This window comes from Barbus barbus (genome assembly GCF_936440315.1).
Source record: "Barbus barbus genome assembly, chromosome: 41".
Classification (NCBI taxonomy): Eukaryota; Metazoa; Chordata; class Actinopteri; order Cypriniformes; family Cyprinidae; genus Barbus; species Barbus barbus.
In genome coordinates, this window is record NC_136719.1 from 15,417,546 (window position 1) to 15,434,619 (window position 17,074).

At 36.0% G+C, this 17,074-nt stretch overlaps 1 protein-coding gene across 1 annotated transcript; it reads left to right on the forward strand.

Moving 5' to 3' along the window:
* Positions 1-9,862: 9,862 nt before the first annotated feature.
* On the forward strand, positions 9,863-16,794 carry LOC306860159 (CCN family member 2-like). Its single transcript, XM_079401715.1, has 5 exons — positions 9,863-10,163; positions 10,834-11,050; positions 12,126-12,374; positions 15,027-15,247; positions 15,321-16,794. The coding sequence occupies exons 1-5, from the start codon at positions 10,092-10,094 to the stop codon at positions 15,603-15,605; spliced, it is 1,044 nt and encodes a 347-aa protein (XP_079257841.1). The 5' UTR covers positions 9,863-10,091; the 3' UTR covers positions 15,606-16,794.
* Positions 16,795-17,074: the final 280 nt, after the last annotated feature.

A 17,074-nucleotide genomic window follows, 5' to 3' on the forward strand; every position in this document is an offset into this window, starting at 1 on the left:
AGACCAGGGACAGTTGTAACACGGGACGGTTGTAACACTTTGAATTCCACTAATCAGAAACAACCTACAGTGATGTCACTCACTGTGCTCATAGCTGATTTATTTTATGGGTTGAGCCCTCTCTCTGTTGTTGAGAATGTTTGAGTTCATGTTTAAACTTTTTTGAGGTGTTCTACCCATTAAATAAATTTCTTGTATTATAATTTGACTGTTTCACCTCTTTTTTGTCATGTAGTATGAAAAAAAGGTAATCATTCCTTAAAAACATTAAATGAATAGTCACAATAACATGACTGATAAATAATATTTTCCATTTTGAGTATATGATTGATTAATTATGTATATTTTAGACATGTTACAACCCTGGGACGGTTGTAACAGTGGAGAGACTGTATTAAAATCAATTTTGCAACCTGCACATAGTTCATAAAACCACTTAAATACATTGTTTCAGAAGTTGACAGATTGAAGTTTATAATATAACAAATTGGTTATTCCAGTATAAATGGTTTTTGATGTATTGCTAAAATGGCAAAAAGTGTTACAACTGTCCCTGGTCTCCCCTACTAGTGGAAATGTAATTGTTGATATCAAAAATAGCCATTGCTACTAGTAGAAATCTAATTCCTGATATCAAGAATTAACATTTTAACTAGTAAAAACTGAATTGTTGATATCAAGAATTCATATCCTGAGAAGGAATAAAAGTCAAAACGGCTTGCTAGGAAGTAGCCTACTAGACGTGTGAACTGCATGGCTTACAGTAGTTGACCACTAGATGTCAGCATAACGTCATAAGTGTATGTGTGTAGTGAAGATGGACCATACTCAGGTAGTGTCACCTGCATGCCTGAATATGCATAACTTGATTAGGAAATGATTGGTTGAAAATAATGTTATTACAAAAAGCTGACACGTCTAGTACATCATGTTCATAAAATGGCAACGGCATACATTATGCACATCTGTCATTAAACTAAGAATATTTTCATGACATATTTATCTTTGTTGAATATTTGAATGCACCACAATATGCAATATTTTTTGCCACATGTTTGTACTTGAACAGAGCACATCATAAACCATGTACAAAATGACTTGCTAAATAAGAGACATTTCCAGTAGCAGGCAACATAATAGTTACTGCATGCCTAAAGCATTACATTTTAACAGTTCTTTCTAAACCCCTGCTGTTAAAGCAGTTCCTAAACAACGACCCTTATTTAACTTGGCCTAATCCAGCAACTCTAACCCTGTGTGAAGCCACATGGGCCGTTTTCTGTTTCCCAACCAACAAAAACATCCCATTAAATGTGTCATACATCAGTCTGCTGGAACAGTGCTTAAGAATGTGGTAGCACCACTCTTTCTATAAATCCCTCAGTGTGCTCTATACTATTAAGACATGAATAGAGATGTAAAGATTTTGAGCAGATGTAAAAACATTCTTTTTTTCCATTTGCCATTTATTTATGGCTCCTTGCATGACACCCCTGTATAACGGAATAAAGCACCACTGTTTGTTTTTCATGCATCTGTGACGTCTTCTTAACTCAACCCTGTGCTATCACTCTAAACCAGTGGTCGGCAACAGGCAGCCCGCGGGCAAAAAGTGGCCCGCCAGCAATAATATCTGCAGCTGGTTCTGAAATAGATCTGTCATGACAGTGTTGGGGAAAGTTACATTTAAAAGTAATGCATTACAATATTGCGTTACTGCCTAAAAAAATAACTAATTACGTTACTTAGAAGTAATGTGTTACGTTACTTTTGCGTTACTTTTTTAAATATGAGCAGGGCTTGTTTGTTTTTAATATAAAAAGTTATATTTATAGCAAATGTAAAAGCCCTTTCACACCAAAAACTGCAATGAATAAGCCTCAGCCTGAGGGAAAATTAAATTCACGAGATGTTTCAACACTCTGAAGCACAAAGTTTTAGTCAGTGTTTTATTAAATGCTGTACTCATCTACTCCTGGACACTCCGTTAGCAGACCTGGATGCGGATGAACATCTGAGTTTGCTAAATAGCATCTGGCTTGATGTATTGAATGAGACTGTTAATGTATTGAATAAAGCCTCTTAAGCACAAATTAAATCTGAACTGTGGCATACCGCTGAAACTCTGCTGTTAAGGCAAACTTGTAGAAAGGCTGAGCGTAAATGGAAGAAGGACAATCTATACATCTCACTACAGTTGTTCAAAGACAGTTTATTGGCTTATCAGAGAGCCGCCAAATCGGCTAAGGCAACCTATTTTTCAAATTTAATATTACATAATCAGTCTAGACCTAAAATCTTGTTTTCCATTATCAATTCTGTTGTAAATCCCCCAGTCAATACTATGTCTGTTGCCTCTGTTGCTCTCTCTGAAAGCTTCTCGAGGTTTTTTAAGGACAAAGTAGTTAAACTAGGATTGGTAACTCATACTCCCCCTATTGAACTGCCTCTCCCCCCACAGTTGTCTGTATCCTGGGATGTCTTTGAACCTGTCTCCCTTCAATCACTCAGTGACACTATTGCCAAGTTGAAACCTTCCTTTTCTTCATATGATGTTATCCACCCTAGGTATTTAAAGCAAATTGTTGACTCAGTTGGACCAGGTGTAATGTCCTTTTTAAACAAGTGTCTTTTAACTGGGGTGGTTCCTGCTTATCTGAAAGTGGCAACCGTCACACCTCTCCTCAAGAAGCCTTCACTTGATTCGTCAGTTTTAAAAAATTATCGCCCCATCTCTGTTTTACCATTTATTTCCAAGGTTTTGGAAAAGATTGTGTTTCTTCAACTCCAATCTTTCCTTGCTGTAAATTCTCTGTTTGAGCACTTTCAATCTGGTTTTAAGGCTGCCCACAGTACTGAATCTGCCCTTCTGAGAGTGTTAAACGACATTTATTTAGCAACTGATACGGGTGACTCTGTGGTCCTCGTTCTCTTAGATCTATCAGCTGCTTTCGACACCATTAACCATTCTGTATTAATTAATAGACTGAAATCTTGGGTGGGTCTCTCTGGCACAGTTCTAAAGTGGTTCCAGTCATTTTTATCTGACAGGAAATTTGTGGTTAGGTTAGGAGAATTTTTATCTTCCACTGCTTCTCTCCCCTGTGGCCTTCCGCAAGGCTCGATTTTGGCCCCCTCTCTATTTTCATTATACATGTTACCTCTGGGATCTATCTTTAGAAAACATGGGGTATCGTTTCACTTTTATGCCGATGATACTCAAATCTATTTACCTTTTAGAAAAAATGATCCACTGGCCATGACTGCTCTTTCATCCTGTTTAGGTGAGGTTAAATCCTGGTTATCTCAAATTTTTTTATCCTTAAATAAGGAGAAAACAGAAGTAATTGTTTTTGGCTCTTCAGAACATATGAAAGCATTTAATTTTGACTTGGGATCCCTATCGGCTTTTAGGTCTCCACAGGTACGAAATCTGGGTGTTATCTTGGATGACTCATTAAAATTCGACAAACAAATTTCTTCAGTAATTGGGTCCAGTTTTCGTCAGCTCCGTATACTTGCAAAAATTAAACATTTCCTCACTGATAAGACTTTGGAGATGGCGGTGCATGCTTTTATCACGTCACGTCTTGATTATTGCAATTCGTTATACTGTGGCATTTCTAAAGCCCAAATTGCCCGACTTCAGTTGATCCAAAATGCTGCCTCAAGATTTCTTTTGAAAAAGAAAAAAAGGGATCACGCTACTCCACTTTTAAAGGCCCTTCATTGGATGCCAGTACAATTTAGAATACATTTTAAAATTGTACTATTTGTTTTTAAATCTTTGCACAATCAAGCACCCGGCTACCTATCTGAACTGTTGCATCAGTATATCCCCTCAAGAAGCTTAAGATCTGGTGACCAGAATCTTCTTTTAATTCCACACTCCAGACTTAAACGTAGAGGTGACCGTGCCTTCTCTGTAATTGGTCCTCGTCTCTGGAATGACCTGCCAGTGGAAATTCGAATGGCCCCGAGCTTGACCATTTTTAAGTCTCTGTTAAAAACCCATCTGTTTTCATTGGCTTATTAGGTTTATATTCCTGCCTAGTATAGTTTTTCTGGTACTGTTTTATTTGGGTTCTTTGTTTTAATCTGTTTGCTTGTTTTAATTACTTTTATGATGTTGTATCTTTTGTGAAGCACTTTGGTCAGTCTCGTGGCTGTTTTAAATGTGCTATATAAATAAAGTGAACTTGAACAATTGTTAGTTTATCTAAAATAATTTTTGCTTATTAGTATGGTTGAACTGGATCATCAAAGGTTAGCAGCAAAGACATTGGTTAATAAAATGGGATTAGATACATTTGTGTTATTTAACATATTTAATCATTGCAGGTTTGCGTCATATTCTGAGTTTGCATTTCACTGTTTTAATTCACTCTGATGTATACTGAATCTGTTTTTTTTTTGCGAGTAAGATTAATTTAATGCATGTTCAGATTTAGTCTAGAACCACAGTAACATCATGTTCACACAGCGCACACAACGCCTCTGTACTTCCGATTTCTCCCAACATGAGGACAGGAGACTTGTCAGTCAATAAATGGGAAAACAAAGTAACTGGCGTTACTTTTCTGAAACAGTAGCTCAGATATTTTCTTGTAAATGAAAAAGTAAAGGCCTTTCCACACTGAGCGCGATGCGAAAAAGCGAGGCGAATCGCTCGCGAATGTTGCTTTCACACCGAGCACGAAACGAATGTTCGCCTTCTGCTAATTCATGCCTGCACGCTAGGTGGCGCTGACCAACAATGCGTTTTTTTCTTCATGTAGCGTATGCATCTCGTGTGGTTTACATCGTCCACTGCTCAATATACTGCATTAAATTAAGAAATAACTTGTTTCTTCACTAGAAACACAAAATACCCATAATGCTTACAATACATCTGAAATAATGCTTTTAATTAACTCCTTTATCTGACACACCCAATTCAGGTCTTGGAGTCTCTACTAATGAGCTGATGATCTGAATCAGGTGTGTTTGATTAAGGTTACATGGAAAACATGCAGTGTTGGGGGGCCTCCAGGAATGTGGTTGGGAACCACCGCTCTAAACCATGCTCTCTAAACTGTCATCAGATATGGCTCATACCCAAACCAAATGCGATTTACATATGATGTAAGATGATCAAGATTCTGATAGAACATTGGAGGTCGTCGAGATCTTCTCCTAGCTAAAGAGCAGAATATCCGTTAAAAATATTGACTCTGCTGGCCACATGTTAGGAAGTAGCTACTGCAGTGAATCCATCCCTTGTCCTGTATTTATTTGTTCATGCTTATTTTAAGGCAAGAACTTCAGTAATGGAAAAGAGTTGTCGTTATTTGAGTATTTTTATGACCGAGGGGAGATTTTCAGAATTTAAATTCAGCTTCCAGTAACCTGGTCACATGAGTGATACTGGAGTTGTTTCAGAATATTATATCATTAAAATTTTGATAAATCAACACCCATATGACATATTCATTTTTACAAGCTGTGATGGTAACATGATAATCATTAGCACAGATGCATCAATCAACCAGTTCACATTTTCCAAACTGATTTTGGGGGGAAATTGGTGTAATGTAATTTGATATGATAAAATGTGTTATTTGGAGCTAAGAGAACTACATTTTTACTGACAGCTGAATGCTGTGACATTTTTCAACTTACATTCAAGCAACACGATGTGTTGAAATTGAATGATGGTTCCAATTTTTTTTTGTTTGTTTGTTTTTTTGCAGTGATGCCATATAAGAACATTTCTGTGATCAGTTCTTAAAAGAGCAATTCAAAATACGAAAGCAACCTTTTCAGTAGAAATCTGCAGAATGCTTCATCTCTCATACTGTACATTTCAATATGACTTCTGAAGTTTACATTGAAAGATTTCACAGATTCAGTTGAAATATTTTAATATTCCCTTCCAGACGGTTGCTGGGCTCTTCCCATAAAGCTGTTACTGAATGTGGTTGTGTGTGTTGTCTGACATCTTTCCTGTGACTGTCAGATTTGCTTCCTCTCAAACGTCATTACTTGACCCTTGCTTAGAATAGCGTTCTTATCAGAAACCAAAAGGCTTTCCTGTTACGACTCGTGCAGTTTCACACATCTAGTTAGAATGCTTGGAACGTAGGTATCATTTCCTCCCCTCAAAAACAGTAAGTCAGATTCAGGTTCTTCTTTTTAGAGGGTGATTTACCTACATCGCTGCACATCTGGGCTGCAGCTGCGATTAATTTGTAAGAGGTCTGTTCAAATGAGAAGAAAACAGCTACCTGGAAACTTTAATGTTTTACTTTGCATGCAGCAATTTTGATGGTGAAAAAAGCAAACACCAATGACATCAGCCAAAAGAATATAAAAATGATAAGTTAATAATCTGTAGAATAGTCTGTACTGATTAATCAATCTTGACTGTCAGTGATTTTAGTGGTAGTGTCAATATATTATACAAGTAAAATTATAAATTAATTTCAGCTAATATAAATATTTAATCTTCATATATTTATTTTATTTTGTGACTAGCCCTGTAAAAATCTGCTTTGCCTTGTTTTTAGCAACATTGGCTGGCTAGCTATAGATTATCCCTATTATTCAGAAGTTTTCGTTTGCAAACATTTTTAGGTCTCAGTGTCAGGTTAGATTTAAGATTCATATGAAAGGAAATGTAATATTGTTAAGGGATACAAAGAAAAAACATTTACAATTTTCAAATTATTAGCTACGACTGATTAACTGTGACACATATTGCAGTTGTGGCCAAATTCTTCAAACCTCAAAGGCACACCAAAGACTTTTAAACATTAAGACATTAAGGAATTGTCTGGCGAAGCCTAAGAAATGTTAGAATTATGTTCGGTTTGTCTGGTTAAGCATGTCAGTTCATCAAGTAATTCTTCTTTATTACAGGGTGAGCAGTAACTGAGGGAGAAAGGAAATTGGAAAGGTCCTAAGCCAAAGCCCTGAAGAGCACATGTGCAGCACACAGGAATTGATGTGAATGAAGCAGTAAACATAAAGACAACCTATTTCCAATACATAAATGAGGTTTACAGGCCGCAGAATATTTCTTTAATGAAACCAATTACACCACACTGAGAGAGGTTTCCTGCTAGGGCATTCGTTTTCGAATTGCCATATGACTGAACTGCACTGTCATTTAGCATTCAGGGTTTTACTCTGCTGTACCAAAGCATGTGTTAAATGAAAGCACTCCTGCACATGGCGGGTGTAGTGTATGAATCAGAGCCTGCCTTTCCAGTATTCTGTATTCCTGTTAACTTAAGTCAGTTCCTTGGCACTCAGCAAGTGAAGTTCAATGCGTGTACTTCACTTTAAGCAAAAACTTTTCCATGAGACATTATTGGACTAGTTTTTAACCACAACTGGCTGAATTTTAGACATGAAAGAGGGAGCTTTTGTCCCACATCCGCTTTTCTTGCTCTGTTAATCTCTAAATATTTATACAATATTTTTGTGGATCATCCTTCCAGAACAAATGTACACATTCCTGACACCCTATAACATGTTTCCACTGGACTTGATGAATGTTTATTTAATACCATTTATAGGATAATAACATTTTGATTACTCTGTCCTCCACTCTTAAACTGAATTAAAAATCATTCAAGAATAAGACAATATTTTTCATTCTGAATACTATTACTGTTTTGCTTAAAGATATGCGCTGTTCCCTTTATGGGGATATTGTACATTTCAAACATTTGTGATTTTTGGAAAGGATGTCAAAATAAATGTAAGAGTGGCTGGACAGAAGTTTTAGACAGAACTAATATCCAGTCCACTTTTGCTCTATCTGGCAGGCCACATGTGTTCCAGCTGAATTATCAAGAGCTGTGGTATTTGTAAAAGTGAATTTCCCGTCTAGGTCTATTTTTAAACCGTCATTCCCAGTGGGTCATCCTGCATTTCAAAAGGATTGTTTTGTCTGAGCACTTGATGTGAAAAATGTACAATGTCTTTTTGAGAAGCTATTTTTTTTTCAGTGCCACCCAGAGTTTAAATGTAAGCAAGTTCTCTATTTTAAATGCTATAATGATTTAAAGAAGAGGGTTCCAAAAATGTTGATCACTGAAACTTTTTATTGTCTGTATTACTTTTCAGACAAACCGTGTCATTGAAAGAGTCATTGAAAATCCTCACTACTAATACACACTGTATTAGTAGTGAGGATTTTCAATGACTCTTTCTACTAATTACATTGTTCTTCTGCTAGGTGGCGAAGTGACAATCCTTAGAAGTTAGTCATTGAATAATTTACTCCACCAATTCATTTAAATCCTTCAGGAATGAAACAGGCTGAAAATCATATGCTTCCCTACATAGGCAAAAGTGTATGCGAAAAGAATAGTATGTCTGAATTTACAGTATTCATAAGACAGTAGCAGAAAAGTAACCAAATGATTATAGCTGAGCTGTCTTTATTAGTGAGTCATTGAATTGTTTACTCAATAATTCATTTAGAACTAATGATACATTCAGGAGCACCATGATATGGAGCCATTTATGGGACATGGTGGTGGGAAAAACTTTGGGTTGAGTGGAAAAAATTTGGGGTGGGAGGAAAAAATATTTTAAAAATATTTTGCGTTCTCTCGCAAAACTTTTGCGTTCTCTTGCAAAGATATTTGCGTTCCCTTGCAAAACTTTTGCATTCTCTCGTAAAGATATTTGAGTTCTCTCGCAAAACAAGTTAAGTTCGGACAAACTCTTCCTGTCTACTTTACAGCTTGCAGTGGTTACATCTTATGTTCACAATGGTGCGGTTCATAGAGTTTTATTTTGAACTTGGACTCAATAAAGTAATACAGTCAGTGATTAGTTCAAGGCACGGTTTTGGGACATTCTAAAACGCTTAATGTGGCTTAGTGTTTTAAAACAGTGACATTGGAAGACTAAATTCAATAATAATAAATCCTGATAAAAATGATTAGGCTAACATTAATAACCTTATTAATAATATTACTATTAATAAAGCAGAATAGCCCAGAATATGAATGCAACGGATTTGGTATTTTTTAAATATTCTATTATATATATATATATATATATATATTCTATGGGCTATTCTGCTTAGTAATATTACTAATAAGGTTATAAATATTAGCCTAATAATTTTATCAGCTTTTATTATTATGAAATTTGGTCCTCCAATGGCACTGTTTTAAAACATTAAGCGTAGAATGTCCCAAAACCGTGCCTTGAATTAAGCACTGACGTATTTCTTTATTTGAGTCCAAGCTCAAAATAAAACTCTGTGAACCGCTCCATTGTGAACATTAGGAGCTGTATGAGCTACTGCAAGCTGTAAAGTAAACAGGAAGAGTTTGTCCGAACTCAACTGGTTTTGCGAGAGAACGCAAAGATATTTGCGAGGGAACACAAAAGTTTTGCGAGGGAATGCAAAGTTTCTGAGGGAACACAAAAGTTTTGCGAGAGAGCACAAGACATTTGAAAAATATTTTTTCCTCCCACCCCAAATTCTTTCCACTCACCCCAAATTTTTCCCACCACCATGTCCCATAAAGGGCTCCGTATCATGACTGTATGTCTTGGAGATTCTATTCTATTCAGTTCTGTTTTTACTTCATTTGGAATTATTGCTGGTTTAAAAAATACACAAATTGGTGTCTATTATGTAAGTTATACAATATAAACTTTTTTCTTTACTGAACTATTATGAAATATCATACTCCCAACCATGCTTATCAGTCTGTTTTATTATTCAAATATATTTTATGTAGCAATGCAATAAACAACAGCTATTAGACTTTAGATGTAAACTTGGATGTGGTCAAGAGCAAGCCTTAATATGCGTCTTCTCTTCCAAAAGTCCATGTTTCACCTCTTCACACCAGAGCAGACAAGCAGAGGGAGAAAATAATTCCTGGTTGTGGAAATGGGCAACGGAGATGTGGAATTTGAAACATTTCTGATCCAGGTCCAGCCACTGTTTACCCTGCAGTCAGGCTATGACATCAGAGCGAGGACTTTATAAAAGTGCATGTGCACAGAGCCAGGCAGTGAGAAAACAGTAACACAAGTAGAAAATCTCATTGTGGTGGAACACATAACAGAACATGATGGACAAGCTACAGAGAGATAGGAAAAACCTGATGGCATGGGCACTGCTGTTTTACCTGGGCTCACAGGTGAGAATCATGCACTTTATTTGCATGCATGCATTTTGCCAGTGGAAATGTTTCTGATGTCTGTGTTCAGTTATTTGTCCAACAGCTGTGAGATTTGATCTGGTTACTTTGTAAATTGTCTTGCTCAGAGTTGAGAGGAGGGAGAGGTTAGTTTTTTTATCAGGGACTTTTTGTGGGAAGTTTTGTTGTCTGTGAGAACTCTTTATTAAACGGGTTTTTCAGTATAAACTAAATGAAATGGAGAATTAATGCTTAATTAAAGAGTCAAGGTTCTGTACAAATGTAAGATTGTCATCTTAAGCTTGTTGGCTGTAACACTAGCTTATAATTGAAAGCACGTTTTATGTTCTCAGAGTCTGGGAATACTTACCGTAAGTGATTCGCATGAGGGAAAATATTTTTCCTTTTGCTTCTCCATATGCATATTATCCATTTTAACCAAAGCTGCATGTTTTAAAAACCAGCAGTACTTTTATTAGAGCCACACATAATATAGCATTTATGGGAAATGTATAGCCAATATAGCATTTATGGGAAACTTGAAAGAAATACATTATATTACAGTAATGTTTGATTTTTTTAAACTTTATGGTTTTCACATGGTACAGATTTCGTAACAGATGCTCAGTTGCATGCATTACATAACACTTCTTCCTGTATGCTGTCTTAGGTGTGCTGTCAGCAGTGTGGCGGCCCTTGTCAGTGCCAAAGCTCTGTACCAGCCTGCCCAGAAGGCGTTCCTCTCATTCTCGATGGGTGCCAGTGCTGTCAGGTGTGTGCAAGGCAGCAGGGTGAGGCCTGCAGTGAGCTGTATCCATGTGATAGTCGGCGCAGCCTGCAATGTGACTATAGTGCCAGCTTCCCTGGAGAGCCAGGAGAGTGTGTCAGTAAGTTTCAACCAACAAATACACAGCATTACCACTAAAACAAGCTCTGCCCATAGGTCTTGATTGACATGGCTCACATGGCTGGCATTTTTAACTTAATATCATAATTTAAGATGCCATATTGCACATTTAATTAGTCATTTTTGATGTTGGTTTGAGCATTTGTTTCATCCTTTAAGATCAATTATGCCATGTTTTACTGGATTGATAATGAAATACAACACAAATTTGCATACAAGAATATAATATATAAAATATCATAGGAATATGTTTATATATATATATATATATATATATATATATATATATATATAGTTTATGCTACAGTACCTCAAATGAGGAAATATAATTTTGACAGGGTTGTACTGGACTGATTAGATTTAAAAATAGCTGATCAAATGATAAATCAAAATCTCAAATGCAATTTCAGTTCCTCAAAAATTATTTATAATATAATATAATACATAAATTGTAATTTTTTTATTTGAAGAAATTAAATAGAATTTGAGCTTTTCAGTTATAATTTTAGCAGCTATTGTAAAATGAAAATGTAACTTATTTTATTATTTGAGAATTTTCATTTATCTTAATTTTGACAGGGCTGTACTGGATTGATAATTAAAAATGAAATATTAAACACAAATACTATATATAATAATATAATATACAAAATATCACATTAATTATATTTGTTTTATTTTTGATCATTTATGCTACTTCGAATGAAGAAATTAAATTGAATTTTAGTTTTTGATTTATCAGTTGATTGACAGTTTGATTTATGATGTTACCTTAATAATGTTTTTTTTTATTTAAATAAATAATTGCTAAAACAAATTATGTCCAGTCTTAATTCATGACAACCAAAAATTTTAAGATTATATTAAAATAATAAAAACTCGTTTAAACAATAATTAATTTCAAGTTTTACAAAGACAACATTTTTTTTACAGTGCGGGCACATAAAATACAAAGCCAACCTCCACAGCAAGCCTTTATAAAAACACCACAACATTTAGACCTTCTGCATTGCATATAGTGTCATCAGTGTAATCTTCTGAACCTTTGTTTTTAGGTCAGAAAGAGCTGGGCTGTGAGCATAATGGAGTCTCTTATCAGGAAGGCCAGGTATTTCAGCCCTCTTGTGCTCTTCAGTGTCACTGTTCGGGTGGAGGGGTGACCTGTGTGCCCCGGTGCAGTGAGGATGTTCTCCTGCCCACCCCAGACTGCCCTCATCCTCGAAGGGTTCAACAACCAGGAAAATGCTGTAAAGAGTGGGTGTGTGAAAATATGGACAACACAGTGCTTCAGGATGCTCACATAGGTACTTAATTACCCGTCTTAGTGTCCAGAAAACAAATCAAGCCATAAAACTGACTCAAAGGCTGTTTTTGTTGTTCATGTAATAGTATTTCACGAGCTGGAATGAAAACTGTCTCTCTTCTTTTGGGATTTTTCATAAATCTTTTTACATGTTTCTTATTCGAATCCCTATCTGAGAAGTCTCTATTACATTCCTCTCTGAGCTTTTCATTGTGGGATTTTGACCATTTTAATTAAAAATGTCTTGCCAAGATGGAACCCAAAAGCACAAATTCTAGCTTCTTCCCGAAGCCAACTTTCCATGATTCATAACAGGACTCAAGTCTGTGTAACACAACAATTAAACTCCAAAAAGCCAGAGAGCGTGGAACACCAGACAGGAGGGTGTTCAAAAGCAATGTCACCCAAGTTAAATCAGCTGGAATGGTACATTTTGTTCCGAGTGTGTTTACAGTGGAGATGTTAACAGGTCCATAATGCATAAAACACTGCCAATGAATTATCATCTCATAAGGATGGAGGTATTTGGTATTGCCTCCTTGGGATTCTCAAATTATAACAATGATTGTCAGATGGTACGAGCTGATTACGAATTTATGCAGCTTTATGAGTTTTAGTGAGACAGAATTAAAAGGATATTTCACCCCAAAATTAAAATTATGTCATTAATTACTCACCCTCATGTCGTTCCAAACTTTTAGGACCTTCGTTCATCTTCGGAACACAAATGAAGATATTTTTAATATTAAGATTATTAAGATATTTCATTTTAATATTAATATCTCTTTAATATTTAAACTTAAACAACATGAAATCAACACTGATACTATATACTGTAATTTCTAAATGCACATTGCATGACTTGTGAACAATACAGTGTTATTTTAATCCTTTAAGTTCTTTTCCTAATGTGGCGTTCCCAGTCAAAAATGGCTGCCCTTAAAGGGGTCATATGATGCGATTTCAAGTTTTTCTTTCTCTTTGGAGGGTTACAAGCTGTTCGTGCATAGATAAGATCCCTAAAGTTGCAAAGACTACAGAAAGTCTAAAACTCAAAGAGATATTCTTTATAAAAGTTAAGACTTGTCCACGCCCTCCTAAAACGGCTCATTCAAACACACCCTCACATGTCTTCGTTACGGTGTGGGAAGATTTTCATAACACCGCCCAAATGTATACGCAAAGAAAGAAGGCGTAACTTTTATTCTCTCTGTAGTATTGTTGTTGCCGCCACCATGTCGCGGAGACGCTATGCTTCGTTGTGGAAGCGAAAGTACTTTGTTTGGCCTTCCAAATAAAGTAAACAACTACACAAGTACACAAATCAGTGGTTAAGTTATATTTACAACACTGTTCCAGAACAGTACAACACAAATATTCGAGTGTGTGCAGCGCATTTTACGGAGGACTATTTCCTGAACCTGGGATAGAGTAGCCTACAATGTGAACAATATGAATGGCTGTGGACAGCAATTCCAACGTCGCAAGGATAGTCTGGTGCTTCTGACTAACAGTCTGTAAGTACGTTTCGATATTTAAAGAATTTGCCACTGACTATTCAAACGCGGGTTTTGAACAGTGTAGAGTTGAACTTGTTTGGCGTTTCTACGATCATAAATGCAGACATGGTGTGTTTACGTGGCGCAATGTGTAAAAAGACCGTATGAGTCATTATAATCAGTAATTATTATGTCCTCACTGAATGCAACAAACGCCTCGTTAATAGCGGGTTTTATTGTTTTAGTCTCGTTGCGCCAGGACCATACACTGTAAAAAGGCTGGGACACGGCATCACAACATGGGAAGCGGCATAACATTTTCATATAACATATTCGGCCAATCACAACGCACCGGATAGCTGGCCAATCAGAGCATGCCTCGCTTCTCAGAACGATGAGCTTTGTAAAAATTGGCGTGTTTCAAAAAGACGGAGCATAGAGGAGCAACAATAATGTACAGTATATGGAAAATAATGTGTTTTTTGAACCTCGAACCGCGTAAACATATTGCATTACACCAAACACACAAAATAATGTTCTTTTTAGCAACATCATATGACCCCTTTAAAAAAGTATTATGGTCACTCAAAAACAGTGCATAAACTGAAATCAATAAATCAGTTCCAAAAAATAATTACAAAACCAGTGCTAAGTGAAAGAAAACATGTTGATAAAAAGATTGAATCCAATATTTGGTAATAATATAGCACAAAAAGATATTTTGTATGCTGGTATGAGTGGACAAATTCCCAAAAAGAACACAAATTCTGAACATTTTTAAGTTGTTATAATCTGTTGAGAAAAGTCAGTTTTTAGTCCAATGTGATAGCATTACATAGAATTTTGGGACAAATTTTGGGACTCTTTATCCAAATGCTAACTAAAAAAAAAAAAAAAAAAATGTGAGCATTTTTTGGCTTTAGTAATATAATGTGGCATATTTTAAAAGGCATTAACATATTTTTATGATAAAAACATTATTTTGAAATGTAATGAAATACACTTGGCTAAATATGAAACATAAGTTCATTGGGTCTGTGATAGTCAATATGTGGCAATTACAAAGTTCCCTGTTTCATTTTGAAACAAGTGTAAGTGTTGTGTAAGTTTAATTGAACTGTGTAAGTCTAAATAAATTGTTTTTGGGATGGCAGCTTCAGGAAGTGATCAGACAATGCCTGCAGACTCTGCATACCAAACCAGACCCGGTTCAAACTGCATAGACCAAAGCTCAGAGTGGAGCGCTTGCACACACATCTGCGGGCCTGGAATATCCACACGGGTGTCCAATCAAAACCCGGCCTGTCGCCTGGAGATGCAGATGCGCTTGTGTATGATCCGAACCTGTCAGCCTGTTCTCCAGAGAAACCCACAGGTGAGTCTCCGATCTACGCTTTGGTTTTGACCAGTCAAACCGTTCTCTAACCAACCCTGCTTCTATATTTCAGTGGTCAAGGAGGAAATGTCAACCCAGCTACAGGTCAGCAACCCCAGTGCGGCTTTTCCACCAGGGCTGTTATAGTACGCAGTTCTACAGGCCCCGTTATTGCGGCTCATGTAAAGACAACCGTTGTTGCACTCCTTACCACACTGACACGGCACTGGTCACTTTCCGCTGCCCTGGAGGAAGACTGCTCAAACATGCTGTCATGACCATCAACTCCTGCATCTGCCATTACAACTGCCCCTATTCATCTGGAAGGGCACATAGAGGGACACCATTCTTGGGCTAGAAACTGACTCTCTTATTGGCTGACTTTCGATCTAGTAGCTTCATATTGGATGCTCTGAGTTTAAAATGTCTTGCTGCGTGTTAGTTACATGGACCCAACTCAAGATTTGACATTTAATTTCACAGACAAAAAAAACAACAACAACAACAAAAAAACACTATAGAGCACTAAAGAACATATAAGCCATTTGAGATTTGACAGCAATGTTTTTTTCAGGGAAATTTCTTAAGCCGACAGGTGTCTGTACTGGTATCTTTGGTGTAATTAAAATAGTTCATGAGTTTAAGATCTGCCAGAAATTTTTCTCTCTCTCTTTTTTTCTATTGGGTTTACACAGTGGCAGATGCTTTACTCTGAAAAACCTTTACAATTGAAAAATCTTGAACAATTTTATAGGAGTTCTTTCTGTATCTTTGTCAGTTTTGTGCTTATTATTAGACAATTGTAGCTTTCAATGAATTCCAAAGCTATTAGCTCACAAAAGATGAAAATTATGTAAATGAGGTCTAATGTTTTCTCCTCTTCAAGAAATAGGATCTAAGAAAAGAAACGTCCTGTCTCAGACAGATTTGAAATTTACCTGCAATAACATTGTGAATGCAAAAGAATTGGTTAGATGCTATGTGAAATTATTTTTTGAGTTAAATGTGGCATGTTCACCTATATTTACTGCAGGCTTTTATTTGAAGACTGACACTAGCTGTACTTTAGTGTTTACCAATTTCATGCAAATGGATTGACTGTGTATATATATGTAAATACGTGTTTATGTTTGTTTCTGTCATTAATACTAGAACCTTTAACATTTGTGTTCATTTGGAATATTTCAAGTTTCATTGCGCTGTAATTTGCCACCTCACATCTTTGCAGTTATTTGTCAGACCTTATACAAACGTTTTTTTTTTAATCTCATCATAAAAATCTCATAAATACTCAATAACACTTTTTTTTTTTGCTGTGTGCCTGTCTCCTTCTCTTGGGGTCTAGTAGCTTTATAAACTTTGGACATTCACTTATTATAAGTAAATTATGTTATCTGCTACTTCAATTAGCTGAATTTAGCAGACATAAATGTAAAGGGGAAATATGCATTTTATTTGTATTTTTAAAGGGAAAATTCAACAATATGCCTACCTAAAACTATACTAAGTTTCTGAAATAAAATCTAGTAGCTTGAGTCTCTCACTCTACAGCGATTCAGAAGTGGTAAGGCTGCCCTCTGTTGTTTTTACAAGGAAAGGCAAGCAAGAATTAGATTCTCTATTTTGCATTTGATAGAATTTGTCTACCACCTCTCAACGTGAAGGTAGTCAGGTTTGGTATTTTTCTTGAAAACAAAGATTTTGAATTTGTTATTAATTTCCTGATATGTTTTGGGAGGTTTTTTATTCACAAGTGCAGATGGTTTAAATCTAAACCCAACTTTATCCAATGGTGTAATGAGGTAAAACTCTTATATAAATCGTTAC

Coding starts and splice junctions, on each gene's coding strand:
- LOC306860159 (XM_079401715.1), top strand. CDS start 10,092: ATGATGGACAAGCTACAGAGAGATAGGAAAAACCTGATGGCATGGGCA. Junction 12,375..15,026: donor GCTTCAGGATGCTCACATAG/GTACTTAATTAC, acceptor TTGGGATGGCAG/CTTCAGGAAGTGATCAGACA. Junction 15,248..15,320: donor TTCTCCAGAGAAACCCACAG/GTGAGTCTCCGA, acceptor TCTATATTTCAG/TGGTCAAGGAGGAAATGTCA.